This window comes from Anopheles funestus, chromosome 3RL (genome assembly GCF_943734845.2).
Source record: "Anopheles funestus chromosome 3RL, idAnoFuneDA-416_04, whole genome shotgun sequence".
In the NCBI taxonomy this organism is placed as follows: domain Eukaryota; kingdom Metazoa; phylum Arthropoda; class Insecta; order Diptera; family Culicidae; genus Anopheles; species Anopheles funestus.
This window is the reverse complement of record NC_064599.1, coordinates 63,069,509-63,089,924: the sequence shown is the minus strand read 5'-3', so window position 1 is coordinate 63,089,924 and position 20,416 is coordinate 63,069,509. Positions and strand designations below refer to the sequence as shown.

The window sequence follows — 20,416 nt, the reverse complement described above, 5'->3', positions numbered from 1 at the left end:
GGCAAATTTCACACTTCTTTGCATACCTTTTGTACAAAACGAGGAAAAAAAGGTTTCTATACTCTGCCAAAAAGGAACGAACCAGCACTAGGTTTTATGTTTGATGATGTTGATGTTCCGGGGAGTTATTTTTTTGCTTCGACCGCGCTAGTGGGAGCTGCTTTGAATTTCTGTTTTGAATTTAAACTTTCCAATAAAAGTTTTGCTCCCATATGAACTAACGCAGGAGTGGATGCTATTCGTTCGTATTTCTTTCATAGCAAAGGTAGTAGAAATTCATAAAAACGCTTCTGAAAATTTTGAATTTTTTAGATTTCTTATATTTTTTTATTATTTTTTATTCTTTTTTTATTTAAAGCATTATTTGAGTAAAAAAAATATTGCAACCAATTGGCATTAAAACAAATCAATTTATAAAAATTTTCTAAATTAATAAAAAAAAAGGTAAGGCTATAGTCCTAATAACGACTCATTCACTCTGAGTTGACTCACTAAAAAGAGTTGTTATTCTCATCTCTAGTCTGGACCATACGGCAAGGAGCCATCATATAAAAATAAAATGAATAATAAATTATCAAAAGATATACAAGACTTTTAAAAAAATAAAAAAATAAAACTGTTTTAGATTTTAAAAAACATACTTAAACTAAACTTTTTAAGCTTAAACAGCTGTTTTAGGAACTATCCATCGACAACGCCTTTTCTTTTATCCTAATGTTGCATCAAATTTCAAAGCAATCCTACTTCAAAACTTATTGCATTGAGTTCGTGCTACAAATAGTTAAACAAAAGTTTTCCCAAAGCGCTCTAACCGTGATTATCTCATGTGTATAAAGTTAGGCGAACATGAACTCTTTGCGCAACATTTGAAAAACAATACACGCTGCCAATATGTAGACAACTTTTCGTACATTTTGTAAAGCAAATTATGTTTTGTAAATTTGTAGATTGTGAAATAATAAAATTAAATATTTTTGATTTGTCTAAATTCCTCTTTTCAACATTCGCGATTCATTTCATTCCCAAAAGTTCATTCCTGGAAGTATTTTGGTTCATTCGTCCATTCCTGGAAAAGCATATTCATCACCATTTCCACTAAAAGTGGCTTGCGTATTAATGTATCCTTGCTACCAAATTAGTAACAATGGTAAATACAACATGCAATAAACAAAATTTCCGCTACCTAGACAACGACTATTTTTCTTTTCATAAATCCAGTTCAGTTTCCTGGAAAGCCAATTTTTCCAGCCCCGTTTCCCGAATTCCCGTTTGTACCAGCTGGATTCGATGCGAAGGTCGCATTTTTGTTATGACAGTGTAGTGGCGTTGTACAGATGCCGGTGTTATGCATTTTTCATTCTCGAATAAAATGGCGCTTGCGCCTTGTACACACACGGTGCGCACACCATCCGTCCGTCAGAACTCACGCTAGCACAAAGAATCATTTCACTGATCCCAAGCCTCCGATAAGCAACGATATGATGTGAAGGTTAAAATATTTCCACAACAAGCGAAACTATGAAGCTTTCCTGAAAATTCAACAAATCTAACCTAGTTCCCTCGGCAACGATGAAGGAAAAATAATGAGTTGCCTTCTGTTTCCGAAGCATAATTTTCTGGGAAAATTTAGACGTTGTTTCTTGAAGAGAGCAATCAGTTTTTATCAGTTCCTTTTTTATTTTACTCGCAGCTAAAAAAGAATCCATATGTCAGTGTTATTAAAGTTAAAAATGGTTCAATTCTGTGCAACTGTAGCTGAAGATGGACTTCATATTTTCATTCCCAGAAGATTTGATTTATCTTACTCTTTACTTCATATCGCTGATCCTTGTTTGACAAATATCCAATTCAAAGTACAGTAGAAAAATGAAAATAAAAATTCCCTTAAAAACACTGTTTTCCTTCTCCTTGTTGTTTGATTTCTCTATCGACATTCCTTTGCCAAATAACCGATAATGGGATAATCTAATGAGATGAAAACAAAAGCTCATCAAGCGAAAACGAAAGAATGAATCAAATTATCTCTGGCAAAATAAAACGTTCATTTTCCAATGATTGGATCGGAGTGCAAAAGGAGTTAAATTATGCTTGGTAACTCACAATGTATATTCTCTACATTTCGCTCCAAACGTGGGATTGTGTTTTGCTCAATCACCAGAGTCTGAGAAAGAGTTTCCCATTTTCCGAAGAGAGAAAAATATTTCGATCCTTCTAACACTCCTGCTGTGCTAAGTGTGTGTTTGTGTGCGTTAGGACATTCACGACGGAGGTTTGTTTGGAAACATCGAAAACGCCAAGCAAAACGCCAAGTGGAGAGAGCAAAAGTGACAAACATTTCCCACGGCATGCCGGAAAATAAATTCCGAGAGAGAGGAAAACATTCGCGCAGCAGTGTACAGACGAATCAGTTTCGCAATATCTTGCCTCGAGGAAAGTCCTTTGCGAGAACAAAACCGAGTTCTCATCGTGTCCGACATCTAGCGCTAACTGTAATCAAAGAAATCTCGTCAAAAGACCGGGTTCGGAATGAAAACAGTCTAATGTGTTACTGTGGAAGTGTGTTAGAAAAATTGTTCTAAGAAAACAGTTTTATTTTGTACTATTTAAGGTAATAATTTTGAGAAAATTGTGTATATTTATAGAAATTACAACGGAAAAGTTAGTGTTGTGTGTACTGAAAAGAAATAAACAAACATTTTGTCCAGTTCGTTCGAATTTAATTCTCTGTGTCTCCTTCTTCCGTGTAGTTTAACCAAAAATTTTCCCTTCAAAGTTTAAAAAAATCATAAAAAAATCGTTTAAGAATTCATAACACTTTGTACTACAAATACGTACTACATATTTGTGCAGCAATGTATGAAGCAGCTCGTGCAAAAGATAAACAACTCGTGCGAACAGAAAACTTGGGTGCCTGCCGGCGTGCTGCGTGTTTATACTTTTTTTAGTTTTCATTTCGAAATAAAAAAAAAAACAACGTTGAAAGCATATAAAGTTTTGTCCATTTACGTTGTCTCTCCTGTTCACGCTATGCGCCGTGTTTCTAACGCCATGTGCTTCAAAGTGTCCTACATTATGTGCTGGAAGGCAACAAAAAAGTGTACAGAAATGAGTTTAAGGATTAGCGCCCTTTATCCTATTGTGCGAGATAAAATGGAGATGGGTGGACAGTGGCAACAGCAACAAAAAAAGGAAAACAACGAGCCTAATCCTGTACCACCGACACTTTCGGTGAATTATTTGGCATCGTGGAGTACTTTCCAATATTTCATCGCATTTACGGATGGAGTACGAAGTATGCGTGTTGAAAGAATAATGTGCTGAAAGGATCGTTGAGAGCTTGTTCCCAAAAACGCAAAAAGATATGTGTGTGTGTGAGTGTATTTGCACTTTCATAATACAGCGAATCGGCGAATATGTAGGTGGTAAGTGCCATATACCAAGTGCGATCAACACCCAACATCCGAACCGGCCGGGTCTTGCTGTTTCGCTAGACATTATTCTTCGTTGCGATGAAGAATTGCCCCAGAGCGAATTCGGTACAGTTCGATGTTCAAGTACGTGGCCGTTAGGAAAACCCGACCACACAGGGAAAGTCCAGAGTTCCCGTCTGTCTCAGTCGGTGTACAGTGTATGTGTGCCGACGAAAATAGGAACGGCAATGCCGTATGTGCGATACCACCCATTGTCGGCATACCTCCACAAAAACAGTCCTTGAGGCAGATGGGTACATCGACCATGGGAGAAAGTTTTTCTGGCTGCCACATTCATTGTACGCATAACGATGAATTTGTGCAATCAAAGGATCAAGTTTTAGGGTGCAAGAGCCATATTAAATGTTCCCCTAGCTGAATGATCAATATATGCCAGTTGGCTTTAAGCTGCCGGGGAAGATTATGAACCAATTTGACCTACGGATGAGGGGTTTTCCAGTTAAAGATGTGACCTTACCATGCCAGAGTCATGTCCGGTTAAGTATCCTTGGAGCAAACAGAAGTAGGAGTTTGTTTAATTTTAAAATATGCAATGCAAACACGAATCAAACTGAAGATTTCATATGGGGTTTTCTTCAGAACGTTCAAAACAACCGGAATTGTGTTACCCAGCGATATTCTTGTTATCATTTGATTTTACACAAATTTGAACATTTGCTAAAAAAAAAATAGAATTTTTTCAAAATAATATTTATTTATTATTGAGGATGACGACTATTCACCACATTATCAATCTTATGCACCGATTTGTTAGTTTATGTTTAAATATTGCGGCTTTCGCTGCATTGTCATCCTACATTTTCTCCTTGTACTTTGCTTTATCTCGGACATAATTGGTTATTTCGAGGCTTTATATAAATATCCTTCAAGTCAATTCTTCAAGAATTTCGGGTCATCAATTTACTAAATATGGTTTCATGATCACTCACATCATACACATATTGGATTATGTTAGATTTTTTCAACATAACTTCGTAATCTGAAGGTAAAATAATTCAAAATTTATGTAAAGATAATTGTAGCAATTTTAATGCATATTTAAAATAATTACTTTAAACTAATTTTACCATAGATCTGTTCTTAATATGTAGTAATATTATCCGTACATTGATACGCTTCTACATTATTAAAAATTTTGTATGTTTGCTGCATGGAATGCATTTTCAATCGAATTAATTAACAGTAAGCATAGCCATTTATGTAGCTTTATCACCGAATCAGACATAAATGTAACAATAACTCATGTGCTCCACAGGGAACTGATAAATCACCGATAATGTTACATGCAATCTAGCTATCGGGCTGCTCGAAAAGAGCATTTATTTCCGTAAAATTTTATACCAGATCGAAAAAAGTCTTTAAAAGGTAAAAAAATATAAACAAAACCTAAATAATGTTATCTCCAAAAATCGGGAAATATATCCAAATTGTTTGCCTAACCCTAAAACCTAATCCAACCTTTCACCTTGAGTCTAGCAACTCAGCTATGGCAGCCATGACCTAATAAGTCGGAAAAGCGTTAAACGCTAAAGTAAAATAGCTATAGAAAATTTTTCTTTTTTTCTTTGAACTCTCACTTACATTATACAAAACCAAAAATCCCAAATTTAATTAAAATTATTCACTAGACTACAACTAATTCTATACACTTCCTTCGAAAAACACACTTACACACCAACAGATGCCACCAAATTCCTGTACCACAAAGCGGCAAAGATGCTTTCCCAGGTCTCTTTCCGCAAAAGACAACGAACGGAAAGTGCCCAGCACCAGCACACGGTTAGGGCAAAGGTTGCATCCTTTTACGGCTAACTAACAGAAGGTTTCAGGAACGTTCACCGCCCAAAAGTGTCCGAAAAACCACAGACATTGGCACCGGCTGGCCTTGATTGCCGGTTCCATGTATGCATAGCAACCGTACCGGTGCCGGTACACATTTGCCCTCGGTTTGCAAAACCATAGCAAATAATCAATAACAAACACCCGAAAGTGCACATGCAAGCGTATGGTGCATACGAAGCATGTGGCATTTTCTTTTCCTACCATTTCATCATAACACCAAGCACCACGAAGTCTCGGAAGTTGAACTTTGTGGAAGAAATTGTAGAACCGAAAAACACCAGAGCAAATTAATGTCACCATGTGGTACTAATGTTTGTTAAAATGGGGTTTCATAAATTTCACAGTATCGCTACGCTTGCTAATAGGTTTATGAGTTTTAGATCAATTTTACTTAATTTTAATTTTTAAACAATTTTTTCCTTCTTTTGTATAATAATTGAGAAATAGTCTCAAGGATTACGTCAAACACGAAGCATCTAGCAAAGAGTATTTCAAGAATTTGGAATATAATGAAGCGACTTCGTATTATATATATTTTCTTTCAAGCATATCCCATTGATAGTCTGTTGTAGTTTCAACTTCTAATTAACCTTCGCCGTCTAGGGAATGGATTAAAATTACTATCCCTTAAGGTAAGCTGTTCATTAAGAGCCACGCTTCAGCGAAACCATCGCTCTGCCTCGGTTGACAGTTGGCGGACGGAGCGGGGGATGCGTTAAGACTTTTCTTTGCCACTCGTCAACCTTACATGACATGGGCTGCGGTAAACAGTAGACAGGAGAAGAAAAGCCCCCGATCACAATCCACCCTTACGGAATGAGTGACACCCACGCCGCTAATGGGTTTTCACGTTTTCTCTGATAGCTCAATAGCTCAATGGGGAGAAGGAAAGCAAATTTTCTGCGGGGGGCCTCTTTTTGCGTACGGGTGTGCGGTTGACATTGCCGCAGCTTTACAAGTTATAAATAATGTGCCATTACCGTGTTCAAGGATAGCAAACAACCAAACACTCACACAGACACAAGTACCGTAGCTTGCTGATGACACGCAGAAGAGGCTGTACCGTTGGCCGTAACCTTCAACTTCGGGGGGCCACAGGGATTTATGAGCACAAAAGGGGCACACACACAAAATAAATATGAACACACTCACAAAGATGTTCAATGTTTGTCGGGGGCGCTTTAAGAAAGTCAACTTTGGGTGCCAAGATGGGTTGAGTTCGTGAATCTGGGCGAACATTTTCAAACGTGTTGGTTGAAGTTTTGGAGCGCTCGTTGTGGCCAAATTTCCCAAACACACATGAGCGTAACTTTGCTACGTTACGCACAAAGTGTAAGGTCATCCAAAAACGCAAAAAAATGGCAAGTAAAGAAAGGTAGAATTTTAGTTTTTGGGTGATTTTTTTTTTTTTGACTTCCCCAAAAGCATATTTGATATCGATTTTTTCTCTCTCTCTCTCTCTCTCTTTCTGATGTAGCTTCTAAGAAATAAGGCGATTTGAGAACGATTCGCCTCATAAACAACATTTATCGAACAGAACACGTGTCCAATTTTCCCATTATTCGCCCTGGGTTATGGTTTCCCTTTTTTTTATTCCGGTGAAAATAAACATCCATTTGATGGGGTCATCTTACAGCGATGCCATAAACATTTGGGCACAATTTGGGAAACTAACGCTAAATGGAAATCATCAAAACATTAGGCAAATGTTTTCCACCGTGGAGTTATCCTACCACAACACTCTCACGGTCGTAATTTAATAATTTAATTTTTCCTTTATCTTCACTTTTCAGTGCACGAGAAACGGAAAAACCAGAACACCGTTTAGCAAATTGCTCAATATTTTGCCACTCTTCGCCACGTTCACGGGTATAGTTAGAATATTCCGTGTTCCCATGTGTGTGTTGCTGCTCTCCATTTTCTGTCCGTACAACAGTTAAGGTAACGACGAGCATGTGTGTGTGTGTGTCTGTATGGTTGTAAACTTTTCTGGCATGGCTTGGGAAATGAAAAGCGAATGGATTTGTCCACCAGTAGGAAAAAAAACTATAACACTAGGGAGAAGAAAGAAAAAAAAACCTTTGCTCCATATTCAGGCCATGTATGATTGTCAAGGGAATGGAAAATCGTTTCCCCTGTTGGGGAGTATCGCGACTTCCTCGACTACGGAATGAAAACATTTTCTATCTAATGAACCTAACCATAACCATCGCAAGGACCTTCCGCACAAGGCTGTCGCCCTGTTCACATGCGTGTGTTGGGCTTGCTGCTGCACAGGCGCCTCCTGTCCCATACCCCAGCATACCCCTGCACAGTGTTCACTCACTCGAGACAGTGACGATACTGCCGTAGCACTGTGTTTGCCAGCCAGCAAGCAACCGAACGCTCACAGAAGGTCCTCATCCCATCAGCAGCACGTTGCCTAGAATAACGCGATCGACATTTTATAACATTTAAATTTCAATTAGCCTAATTGTTAAATGTGTGTGTGTGTCTCTCTCACTGTACCACTCGTTTGGGCTTTTGTTTTTCCTTCTCTGTGTTTCTCTCTCTTTTTTGCTTGTTTTACGTGCCTTTGTGAGCTTGTTTTTCCACGGATGGTTGCATCAACCCTGGACGCTTGATGATGATGCGCGGCCTGACAACGGTAACATCATGCTGATGCACTTTAAACGTAATGGTTTTCATTTGCATACTACCTACGGCAATTCGGGGTTTTTTCGGGGAACTGTACCCCAAGTGAGAGCAGCCATGTGGCACTTTATGCGATATTAATGCCTGTGTGTGTCTGTATTTGTTTTCAATTTTATGAAATTTCCTAGGATTGATATTTCGATTCGGGAAATACGGAATTAAGCTCCAGGGGTACACGTGAAATCGGCATTCTGAGCAAGTGTTCAAATGTGTTAACTAAAAGGTGCTGTGAGATTAATGGAATCGGTTCAAATGGTGTTGTGGTGAATTTAAACTCCATTTTGAATCGAATAAATCACACTTCCATGAAGATGTGCTATGTTTCGAAAACAAAACCTTCATTAAAGAAAATTCTAGAAAATATTGCAATTAAATACCATTCAAAGATAATTAAATTTTAATCGGTAAAAAGGGTTTTCGTGGACGCCACAGCATTTTGTGCAAATATTTCTAGAATTCTATCTATATCAACACCATGTTCTGGTTCAAAGAAATTTTATAAATATTAGCAACTTTTCAAACTAGTAATATATTTATCCATATAGGATCCGTGGATCCTAAGTGATCTTCTTTTTTATTGTGATAGTTTTAAATTTATATTGAACAAATGTGCATGACCAATTCACCGTTGAAAGGTCATTTCTTTCGCTATATTTCCAAGAGGGATCTGAAGATGATGATGGAAACTCAACTTAACTGAAGTTACTACTCCTCATCTTGCCAACTCTCAATAAACACGCTGGGAACGATTTTACTTCTGCAACTTATATCTTAAGACCTCTCCCAACAAACCAGAAACTTGTTTGTTAGAAGTGACCGTTTACATTTTTACAACCATTAAATTCAATATTTTACATCAATCAGTATCTTCTGTCTGCTCCATTGCCAACCAGAGATATTCGTATCAGCATCACAATTCCAGGCAGAAGATTTTTTTCCTTTTTTTGGAACGAACTTGTTTCAACTGCCACTAATCTCGGTTAGATGCTCTGACCAGCACTGGTACCATTGTCATTTCTAACCCTCAACAAAACAGCCGGGACAAGAAATAGACCCTCCCCGTTGCAGAAAGAAAAAATACCTCGCTCTCAGTTCTTGTACAAAAGCCAAGACACGAGAAAGCCGAGGTTATACAATATTCAGCCCGCTTGTCTAAATGTCATGTCGAAAGCGTTACACAAAACTTCTCTCCGCCGGGCCCATAAAGCAATGTGGAGCATGTTCGGCCCGGAATGCTTGTAACGGGAATTGTTTTACCGCCTTCACCGTTTCGAATGGGGAGGAGAGATTTGGTAAATGGAACTAAGCTAGTTAAGATAACACAAAATACCACCGTCCACTGAGAACGGTGTGCCTGGGCCTGGGTACAAACGGTAGACGGGCGTGTTTTTGTCCGTTTGTAATAAAATATGAAAGCCAGTAATTCGATTTGCTGCTAACGCTGATTGTTATACTGACTGACAGCGTAGCGGGTGTAGCAAAACGTGTGCATTGCCAGAATCCTTCACCAGCACCTATTTCATCGCATGTTGGAAGTTTTTGGGGTTAATCGAATAGACCGTAAACTACTGGCCATTGTCATCAATTTCGTAAAAGAGACCAAGCGGTACGGCAAGGAGCAAACAATTAGGATGAATAGGAGTGGTTTTGAGTTTACTGAGTGCTTGCTGATGGGTGCTTTGCTAATTATCTTTCATTGGATGACATTTTTGCTAATAGTTTTTGCGTGTAATTATGATCTTTTTCTTGATTTAAAGACTTTTTTGATTTTCATTGCGCTCTCAACAGTCAAAGTGAAAGGACGTGTTTTTGTTTACTTTGCTACGATGTGCTCATACGAGAGATATGGAAGGAATACCTTCCGTATCGATTATTCCGAAGCTCCCGTACGCCCAACGTTGGACGAGACAGTGGATTTTCTGTTCAACGTCCTTAAGACGGGAGAGGACATCTCGATGGTGCAGCGCAACACTGTCCTAAGCGTTGTTTTCGTGACAATGCCAACGCTGGAACGAGCGATGAATATCGTGAAGGAGCACGCTGATAAGCACTTTATCACGCACGAGGGGAAGCAGTTCCCTATCCGTGTTGAGATGGAGGATGGTGCGACGGAGGTCAGGGTTCGCGATCTACCTCCCGGTCTACCAGATGCGGATGTGGCTGCCGACCTTGGCCGATTCGGAGAAGTAATCTCGATTGTGCGCGGTGTGTATGGTCCGGAAACGCGTTTGGCTGGTGTTTTGACAGGCATGCGTATCGTGCGTATGAAGCTGAAAAAACCCATCGCGTCGTTCATCATGGTGTGTGGTGAGGAAACGGGGGTAACATACCGTGGACAACAGCAGTCTTGCCGCTTTTGTACGGAACCGGTGCATTTTGGACTTAGCTGTGTCCAGAGCCGTGTGGAACGGTTCCACGCAGAGGATTCACGCACACGGAAGGCAACGTCGTATGCGGATGCTTTACAGAAAGCACCAACACCAGCAGCAGCTACAGCTGCTCCAACCGTTGCTACTAACAACAGTGCGAAAGGAAGGGGACGGGGTCGTAAAGGGAAGGTAAGGTTTACCACACTTCCCAACTCAACTGCAATGTCATCGGCATCTGCAGCGAGTGTTCCACAGGATCCCGTGTCCAAAATTGCTGATCGTTTGGTCATTCCGATCGAACCAGCAATCGTCGCTCGGCCGTCCAGCCCAAAACCCAACGGCTCAACTAAGAATGAGCAGTGTAAGGGAGTAAACATCCTTACTGTCGCAGGCGCCACCACTACATCGACGGTTGTGGATACTGGCGCTAGACTAGTAACTGCGTCTGCGTCTGCCGCTTCGTCTGCCGCTGCCCCTGCCGCTGCGTCTGCTGCGGTGTCTGGCGCTACGTCTGTCGCTGCGCCTGCCGCTGTCTCTGCCGCTGCTCCTGCTGCAGTGTCTGGCGCTACGTCTGCCGCTGCCCCTGCCGCTGCCCCTGCCGCTGCCCCTGCCGCTGCCCCTGCCGCTGTGTCTGGCGCTACGTCTGCCGCTGCTCCTGCCGCTGCTCCTGCTGCTGAGCGGGATACAGAATCGAGAGCACTGTCAGACTCTCTCGTGTTCAAAACACCGCTGGCCATCCCTTCCATTACCATTCCTCTCCGTATCGTAGATGAGCAGGTTGCGATCAAACGCAAGCAAAATCCGGAGACGGATCACGAGAGTGATGGCTCTTCTTCATCCTCACACAGCCTAACGGGCGCGACCAAGCGCAAGCCTGGTCGTCCTCCTAAACGGCTCACTACCACTACCACACAATAGATGATCTTAGATTCGTCGCGATGGAGCCCAACGAGGTAAATAATAATGTTAATAGTAGCTATAATCTAGCTACTATTAATATTAATACAATTTCTAACTCGACGAAACTAGAAGCCCTCAAAACTTTTATCCGAACAATGGATCTTGACGTCATATTTCTTCAAGAAGTATGCGTTCCAGATCTGTATATACGAGGATTCAATGTCGTCTCCAACGTTGATGTTTCGGGGAGGGGTACGGCGATCGCTTTACGTGAACACTTAAAATTTTCTCATGTCGAACGCAGTTCAGATTCCCGTTTAATCTGTCTTCGGCTTGAGAATAATACCACACTATGCAATGTTTACGCTCCCTCTGGGAGTCAGCGTAGAGGAGAGAGGGAGGAATTTTTTGAGCAAACGTTGGCGTTCTACCTGCGAAATGCATGCCAGCATGTCATTCTTGCAGGCGATTTCAACAGTGTGTTGGAGTCAAAGGACGTGACGGGGGCGAGGAATTTCAGCCATTCTCTCCGAAACGTAGTAAACACCATGGGTATGTGTGACAGTTGGGAAGCTCTCAGAGGTAACTCTGTTGAGTTTTCTTATGTCACAAGTGGTTCTGGTTCACGTATCGATCGTTGTTACGTCTCGTCGTCACTAAAAGCACAGTTGAGGACGACTGGTATGCATGTACTGGCCTTTTCGGACCATAAGGCCCTCACTGTCCGTCTTTGTATTCCAGCTCAGCCGAGCCGTGTGCGCAGCAACGGTTACTGGCAGCTGAGACCACATATTTTAACAGAACGAAATCTAGAGGAATTCAAAGTAAAGTGGAATTTTTGGACTAGACAGAGGAAAAACTACGGCTCGTGGATGCAGTGGTGGGTGGAGCATGCGAAGCCTAAAATCAAATCGTTCTTCCGTTGGAAAACAAATGAAAGATACCAAAATTTCCGTTTACATCACGAGCTTCTTTATAGAGGACTGAGTTCTGCTTATGAGCGATATTTAGTTGACCAAAATGAATTGATCAACATAAATCGAATCAAAGGGAAAATGCTTCTCCTTCAGAAACGTTTCTCTGAGGATTTTGCGCGCATTAACGAAACGCGTGTATGTGGTGAGGACATTTCGACCTTCCAACTTGATGAAGGGAGACGAAGAAGGACCGTGATCGACAAGTTAGAAATGGATGATGGGTCCTCCTTAACTGATCCTGATAAGATAAAAGAACACATTGAGGGCTTCTTTAAAGATCTCTACACAACCTACGACACAGACACACATAAAACACAAACAGACAACTTTTCCTTTTCACGAGCCATCCCAGAGGACTGTGAAGCCAACAATGGTTGCATGAAGGAAATTACCTCCCGTGATATCCTTGATGCAATCAAATCTTCGGCTTCGCGAAGGTCCCCCGGTCCGGATGGAATACCAAAAGAGTTTTATCTCCGCACTTTCGACATTATTAGTCGAGAACTAGGGCTAGTGCTAAATGAGGCTCTCCGCGGAGAGTTTCCTCCGGGTTTCGTTGACGGGGTCATTGTGCTGGTGAGGAAGCGGGGAGGCGAGGTTACCATGTCTGCTTTTCGACCTATATCACTCCTTAACGTAGATTACAAGCTTCTGTCCAGAATTGTCAAACACCGTCTCGACCATATTGTCGGGAAGTGGGAGATAGTTTCGGCAGCGCAAAAGTGTTGCAATAAACCACGCAACATTTTTCAAGCTGTTCTTTCCGTTAAGGAGAGATTGATTGATTTGCAGAGGAAACGTAAGTATGGTAAGCTTGTCTCCTTTGACCTTTCCCATGCCTTTGATCGTGTGAATCGGGACTTTTTGTTTAGCAACATGCTCGCGATAGGTTTCAATCCGAGGCTGGTGGGGCTTTTGAGAACGATTGGTGAGCAGTCCTCCTCCCGTATCCTGATCAACGGAAATCTCTCCAATTCCTTCCCAATCCTCAGATCCGTTCGACAAGGGGATCCTCTATCCATGCACCTCTTTATCCTCTATCTTCAACCCCTTATCACAAGATTAGAAAGCATATGTTCTGACCAGGATGATCTGGTCAACGCATATGCTGACGACATCTCTGTGATAACAACCTCTTCCAACAAAATCCAGCGTGTGCGAGAACTCTTTGAGGCGTTTGGCAGTGTCTCCGGTGCTCGCCTGAACGTCGACAAAACGTTAGCCATCGACGTTGGACTTGTCAACCCAGCTCGCGAATGGAATGTACCATGGCTAAGAACCGAGGAGAGACTACGGTTGCTTGGAATATTATTTTCCAACAACATACGACAAGCCATGTGCCAAAATTGGAACGTACAGATAGCGAAATTCGGACAGCTGGTGAGACTGCACAGGATAAGATGTCTCAATTTGCAGCAGCGGGTCATTCTCCTGAACACGTTTCTGCTCCCCAAACTGTGGTACGTTGCTTCGGTGTGTGCCCCGAGGGTTTTCGATCTGAGAAGAGCCACAACTTTGATCGGATACCTGTTGTACTACAGAAGCGGAGGTATACGCGTTCCTCTGGAGCAACTGGCTCTTCCACGCAAGAAAGGTGGTCTGAACCTTCAGCTACCCCAAACAAAATGTATGGCGCTCCTAACAAACCGGTACGTGAAAGAGAGGGAGTGCTTGGAAGTTGGTTTCCAGCATATCTCTAGTGCTGGAAACCCACCGAACCTCTCGGGCATCCCGACAACGTACCCATGCTTAAGAGCAGTGATTCAGGAGATGGCTTATATTCCGCTAGTTCCTTGTGAACCCTGCTCAACAAAACAGATCATAAATAAACAGATCCAGAGATTCGCAGTCGCCAAAATCATGAGGACAACACCCTACGTTGACTGGAGAAACGTCTGGAGAAACATACACAATAAACAGCTGAATTCAACACAACGTTCCACGCTTTACATGTTAGTAAATGGAAAGGTTCCTCATGGGGAGCTTTACAGCAGATGGGACGGGGTTTTTGCTAACTCTTGCGAGACGTGTAATGCTCTGGACACTCTCGAGCACAAATTCGCGATGTGTCCAAGAGTGAACGGAGCCTGGAGAAGTCTCCTTAAAAAAGTAAATCATCATGTGCCTGAACTCGTCGACCCGTCCTTCAATGTGCTGCGCTTTCCTGCTCTGGGAAATATAAGAGCCAGTAAACGCGTGGCTGTGTGCAAACTGTTTGCAAATTATATCATCCACATCATTAGCAATAATGATGATGCGATTGATATAAACGTCCTTGATGTAGTTCTGTCCAACCCGTAAATGTATGTTGTGTATATATGTATACACATTGCCTGTTTAAAACCTTTCTTTTTTTCCTTAATGTTACAATGTTTGTTAATGGTATGTAAATATGTATGCTAATAAAAATTTTTTATAAAAAAAAAAAAATTTAAAGAATTTCTATTTTTCGTAACGCGAATTCCTTAATTTATTTAAGGGAAGAAAGAAGATATTTAAGAAAAAATCAAAATTTCTTTTGATAACAAAATTCTGTATATTTACTATTGTAACTACTATTTACAGAAATTAGTATTTGAAGCATTTAGATTTGGCCATCATGTCCTTTTCGATTCTCTCCATCAGGACCCTAATTTTGTTGTCAATTTTCAAAACTTTTCCTTCATAAAGCAACCCGCCCTAAGACTTTTCCATCTCTCCATCAATTGCTTTACAGACACGTCCGCGGGCCGCTAGAAATGGTGGACAAAATTAACAATCACAAAAAAGGTGGTATGCGTGACTTCCATTCCATTTGTGAGTAAATGGCACCTTTTTATTCCACCGTCTAAAACCACCAGAGTGGCCAGTGATGCCGGAGGCCAGTGGCAGACCGTTTATCACAAAATATAATTAATCACACATAAATTACTTCGCGTGAATAATTACTGCCCCCCCGACGTGCAGGAGTTGTGGTATGGGCAAAACAAATTGTCTACGTCTACCGTCTGTACGTCTTGGGTTGCGCTTTCTCGTGTTCGCCCACCGGGAGGCACTACTAGAGCACTACCAAATTTTCCATCGTCCTTTTTCTTTTGACTGATTCTTTTTTCTTCTTCGCTCGCAGTCTTTCGCTTGCAAATAGCTATAAATTATTTTTGACCAGAAGAATGCCACCGGAACAGGAAACAGCGCTGTGAACAAATATTTTCCACCTTCGACATTTTGCCCAAAAACGTGTTTCATGGAATGTTGTTGGTACGTTGAACTTCAGTCATCGCCTAAGGGTTACAGATAATAGGCAGATAAAATATTGTTGTGCACAGAGTTTTGATTGCTACAAAATGGCCCAATATCTTTTAAAGATGTTCTTAAAAGCATTGAAATCTCCCTTAACCAAATTAAACTGTATTTTGTTGAAAGTTTAAAGTTAAAAATCAATGACAAATACTATTAAATACAAATGTTTATTTTACACGAGCACTAAATATTATTTAAAATTATGATCAACAATACTCTAATAAATATTCATAAATAAATCCTTCTTCGTGGAACCTACCAACTAGGTAGAAAAAGGAATAAGATTCTAAATTTGATCATAATTTGCAGACAGAACTATTAAGTAATTATAAGACATTTAACGACATGTAAATAAGCTACTTTAATAAGCAATAGTTTTTACTAATAACCAACAATTTAATGGTGAACATATAAACTATCCCAAAAGACCCTAGTTAAAAATCCAAAGTACTCCTCAACACCCAGCTCGTTAGAAAATTCTCTTCTTGATTAAATTATTTATTTATAATTCATCATTACGGCTTCGGACGTAATTCTCTTCTTGATAATGGTTTAAGCTATAAAAAATATATTTGATATTTATTTCTTGTAAAATAATTTAATCCATAGTTGAAAGTCATTTGGGCGAATGTGTACCTAAAACTCTTATCCAAGTAATAGAACGTGTCAAAGAACTACAAAGAAAATTATCATTTTTTGAAATTCTTTACTTTCCAAAAATATTATAATTCACACCATTTTTATTAAACTTCTAAACGTAAAAGTAAAATTTTATTAGAAATAATTATGAACTTGTTGAACTAGTGAACTAGTTCGAAAGTAATTAATATTAATAAAATAATCTCATACTCCCTATTTGTGTTGTCTTTATCGTTACAGGTTGCACCATGCGTTACGATAGGAAAACAGTGAACAAAGCATCCAGCATCCATACCACAACACAACTTAACCGATAGCTATAGCATCATCGACGCGCTCAACACTCTGCTCAAAGGACGATCAAAACCAATCCCATGTAATCAAACCCACAACGACTAAGATAGTGATCAATCGAGATTGTCTGTGGTTCAGAACAATTGCTTTATCGTACTTTCGTGCCACCCACACAAAAGCCTCCGAGCCTAATTAACATCCACCTCCGTCGAAGCGATCGTAGCCTAATTAGAATTCTTTTTCCTTTTTTTTGGAGGCGTTCCTTTCACCCCATCACAAGTGGTACACAAGCGATAAGTTTTAGTCGGGGGCGAAACTTACTTCGGGGCTTCATCATTGACCTCATCATCGTAACGGCGTTTCGTTCGGCTGCTAGAAGCTATCTTCCCCCAGGGCGGCCAGTAAGTCGTGATGTGATAAAACTTACCGACACCCCTCATTCACTCATCGGATCACTATCTTTTTTTTTCGCTGCCGTCCCATATTCGGCAGCCTTCCGAAATGGGACGAGGAAGGCCAAAAAAAAAAGGGTGACCACTTTGTTCTGCTCCGCAAGGCTCTTTGAAGAACCCTGTTTTGCATAACGGTCGATCTCTGTATGCGCCGACATGACCGTAAACCATTTCCACCCCCGCCGACCGCCGGGTGACCGGTTGAACCCGTTTTTTGTGTTGTCTGCTTGCTAGCCTGCTAATTATGCTTCGGCAGAGTCGTAAAAGTCCTATGCAAACAATTATTGCTAGCTTTTTCCCAGCTTCACAAAACCTGACCGGAGGGTTTGGTTTGCCTTCTTGCAAATTGTGGTAAAAACCACACATACACACACCCAGGAACTGGTGTTAAGATATCAATACGTCCTGTGATGTAGCCCACGTAGACATAGAAACGGTCACATAGAAACTCGTATCTCATCTGCCGTTTGAAAACTACGATCGGTATCACTACGCCCGTCTGTTTGTTTGGTATTTCATCCGTCCCTCTACGGCGCCAACGATAAAGATGTTCATTTTTCCAGGGTAAAAGTAGTGCAACAAACAGTCACAAAACCCATCGTACATCATGAGGGAAATGCTTGTGAAATGAAAATTATACGCTTCCGTGAGCAAACGTTCATTACCGTTTCCCATCCGTTCGAATGCATTGCATCAATAAGCATTCAGGTCAAACGCAATGCACCACCGAATGGGGATAGTAAAAACAAGAAAAAAAAGTAAAGCGAGTGGTACAAACCTTTTTATGTGCTGTGATTTTACAGGTCAACATTACCGACGGTGATGATGCAGCACATCCAGCATCGGTGCGAGTGCATGTAGTTTAAAAGTGTTATTTGCTTGTTACGTATGTGTGGTTGGCATACAGGCGTACGAACGTAAGAAAACAGCAAAAAAAACAGCACCAAGGATACGCGAGGCATGACGTCATGATACCGAGAGCTAGTCACCGTATCTGGCTTATCGTTTCTTCCTACCTTCTGTTAAAATGTAAGTAAACAAAGCTTTAAAACATTTCCCATTTTGCAAAAAATTGCACTTTCATTAGGCATAAATTTTTTCGCTCTCTCTGCTGTTCCTTGAAACGATATATTTAAAAACAATTAATCAGGCTACGGCGCAGCAAAAACTTGTCGAGCGCATTAGACCGTTGCATGATAAGAGAAAAAAAAAGTTGGTGTTGAGAAGTTTGCACTGTAAGCCGTGGTTCACACCCCCATCACATTTCCCAACAAAACCCAAGTTTTGACCCCCCCACCCCTGTTACAGCCGGCTCGGAGGGGGCTCTTTCCATTCACACCTCCTTACGATAGAATTAATTCCAATCGTAAACTTTTCCCATCATCCAATTTTTAATTAAATGCAAAATTATTATGGCATTCTTTGATCATTCTGACTCCGTCTTGGGGAAAGCAATCATTGCGAAAGATGTATATATACCTACTGGTGGCTGGTAAGGATCTGATGTGATGGTTAAAACAAGTAACTCAACCATCACTGGATGACGCATTCGTTTGCGTTCAAGAGTCTGCTATCTATAGAAGGGGAAAAGCAAGCGTCACTTTGCAGACTTGCGAAATTGGGGAGATCTCAGTTTCAGTCTTATCACGTATTTTGTATGTTTTAATTAAGGAGAAGAACAAAAATTCTCAAAAAAAAAAATTTTTTTTAATTAATTTAAATTTTTGAAAATCTTATATTAATTTTCATCCCTGTACGACAATGGAAAATTTCTTTTAAATGACCTTACATTTAAACTTACATAAAAACTTACATTTATATCCAAGTCATAGCCATTTGCTTAGTCTTAATCTGTCTTTCTGTATCTGTATCACAATAACAAGTCATATGGCCGTTCTAATTGAAATAAAAAGAAAGTATCACAATAATAGTAAAATTGTGTACAATATATCAAAAAAATATATATAGTCATAAACAGCACAGCAAAATCCAAAGAAATATTCTTTATTTTAATCAATTCAAAAACAATCAGTAAACTATGTTTTTGGTGTTCAAGCATGTTGAAGAACATGCTTCCCTTTTTTAACACTAGAACGACAAGAACCAGGATAATGTGACTACGATCGGGGCAGGTTGATCATCATTTTGAACGATAGAGATTGTTTCGGATTCTTCGAAACCATTTTTTCATCAATATAGTACATAGAGTTTTCTTTATATATTTGAAGCTTTGCAAACGAAATATTAAAGCCTTCTGAACTAAAGCTGCAAACTCTCTATAAATACATTTATCGTACACCAGTTCACAAATGGTCCAACATCATGCACTGTGAAAGCAATATTTACATAGCAAGTGATGACAGTTCTTGGAACTGATAGCGAATCCTCCGTAATCGAATGTCCTGCACACTGTTCCAAGAAAGAGGACTTCAACAGCGTTAGGTTTCTTTTGTTCGTAGTCTTACCTTGTAACCGATCGAACGGCTAAAAACAGATATATGTGATTTTTAAAACTTCTACAACTTGCACAACAATTTTTAAATTGTTCCGAAATTTTTATAAGAAAAAAATTGGTACCTTAAAAATTTTATAGCACTATAATTTAATAAATTAGAACTTGAATTTAGGTATAAAATACGTCAAAACAAAAGCAATTCGCTGGTTAACAGCAAAGACATTATATTAACACACACAAAAAAAAATTCTTAGTATAAATTGTTCTCATCTTCTTAAATATTTCTCCACTCCAATTATGTGACTACAACGGCAGTACATCTGAACTTAAAATCCTCACAAATCCATGGAAATGCTTCTCTCCAATGAAGATAAAGCTAAACCCAACCATGCCTAACGATACGATTCAGCAAAACCAATCGTCTCGAGCAATCAAATGGCACAGCACTAAACCCCATACGGATTACAAGGATTGACACCCGATAATGCGAAAAATAAATATATTACCGTCAAATATAATACATATCCTAACTCCCTCGCCAAATCCTAGGCTGGCTGACCCACCCGAACGTACAATTTTCCTTGAAACGTATAGGTCACTTCATTCAATTTTCCCTTTTTCCCGAAGATCGGTTTTCATCGGACGACCTTTTATCCCTGCTTTGCATGCTCCGTGCAAAAACCCGACCAACCAGCAGAAAAGCTCGACGGAACGGTTCATTGTCTTGTGTTTGGAAAGTTTCGGTCGCCGGTCAGTTTGTAAACTTGTAACGATGTTATATAAATAGCATGAGGATATTTTTTTCTTGCTCCATTCCACATACCCAGAAACACATAGGAGCTAATCCTTCGATCGATTCCCAGTCTGGAGTATCGAAGATTTGGTATCGTAAAGGCATAAAGCAACCAAATGGATGTTGGAAGTTTCTTCTTGGAAAATTGAATATTTTCACCCACATTGGCGTTTGTGTCCCCAAGTCACCGGTGTGAGTGGGATATTGATGTGCAATAAACATAGCCTAGTA

General features: G+C 40.3%; 1 protein-coding gene across 3 annotated transcripts in view; it reads left to right on the top strand.

Moving 5' to 3' along the window:
• Positions 1-410: 410 nt before the first annotated feature.
• The window catches only part of LOC125771564 (uncharacterized), a 59,238-nt gene continuing 39,232 nt past the window's right edge, over positions 411-20,416 (top strand). Inside the window, exons 1-3 of one of the 3 annotated variants that reach the window (XM_049442290.1) lie at positions 411-2,608; positions 16,432-16,567; positions 17,741-17,966. In XM_049442290.1, the coding sequence (XP_049298247.1) occupies positions 17,906-17,966 (61 nt within the window). In that variant the 5' untranslated portion in view covers positions 411-2,608; positions 16,432-16,567; positions 17,741-17,905. Of the gene's footprint in view, positions 2,609-16,262; positions 16,568-17,740; positions 17,967-20,416 lie in introns of those variants that run through there. The other 2 variants (XM_049442289.1, XM_049442288.1) reach the window with 2 other exon arrangements.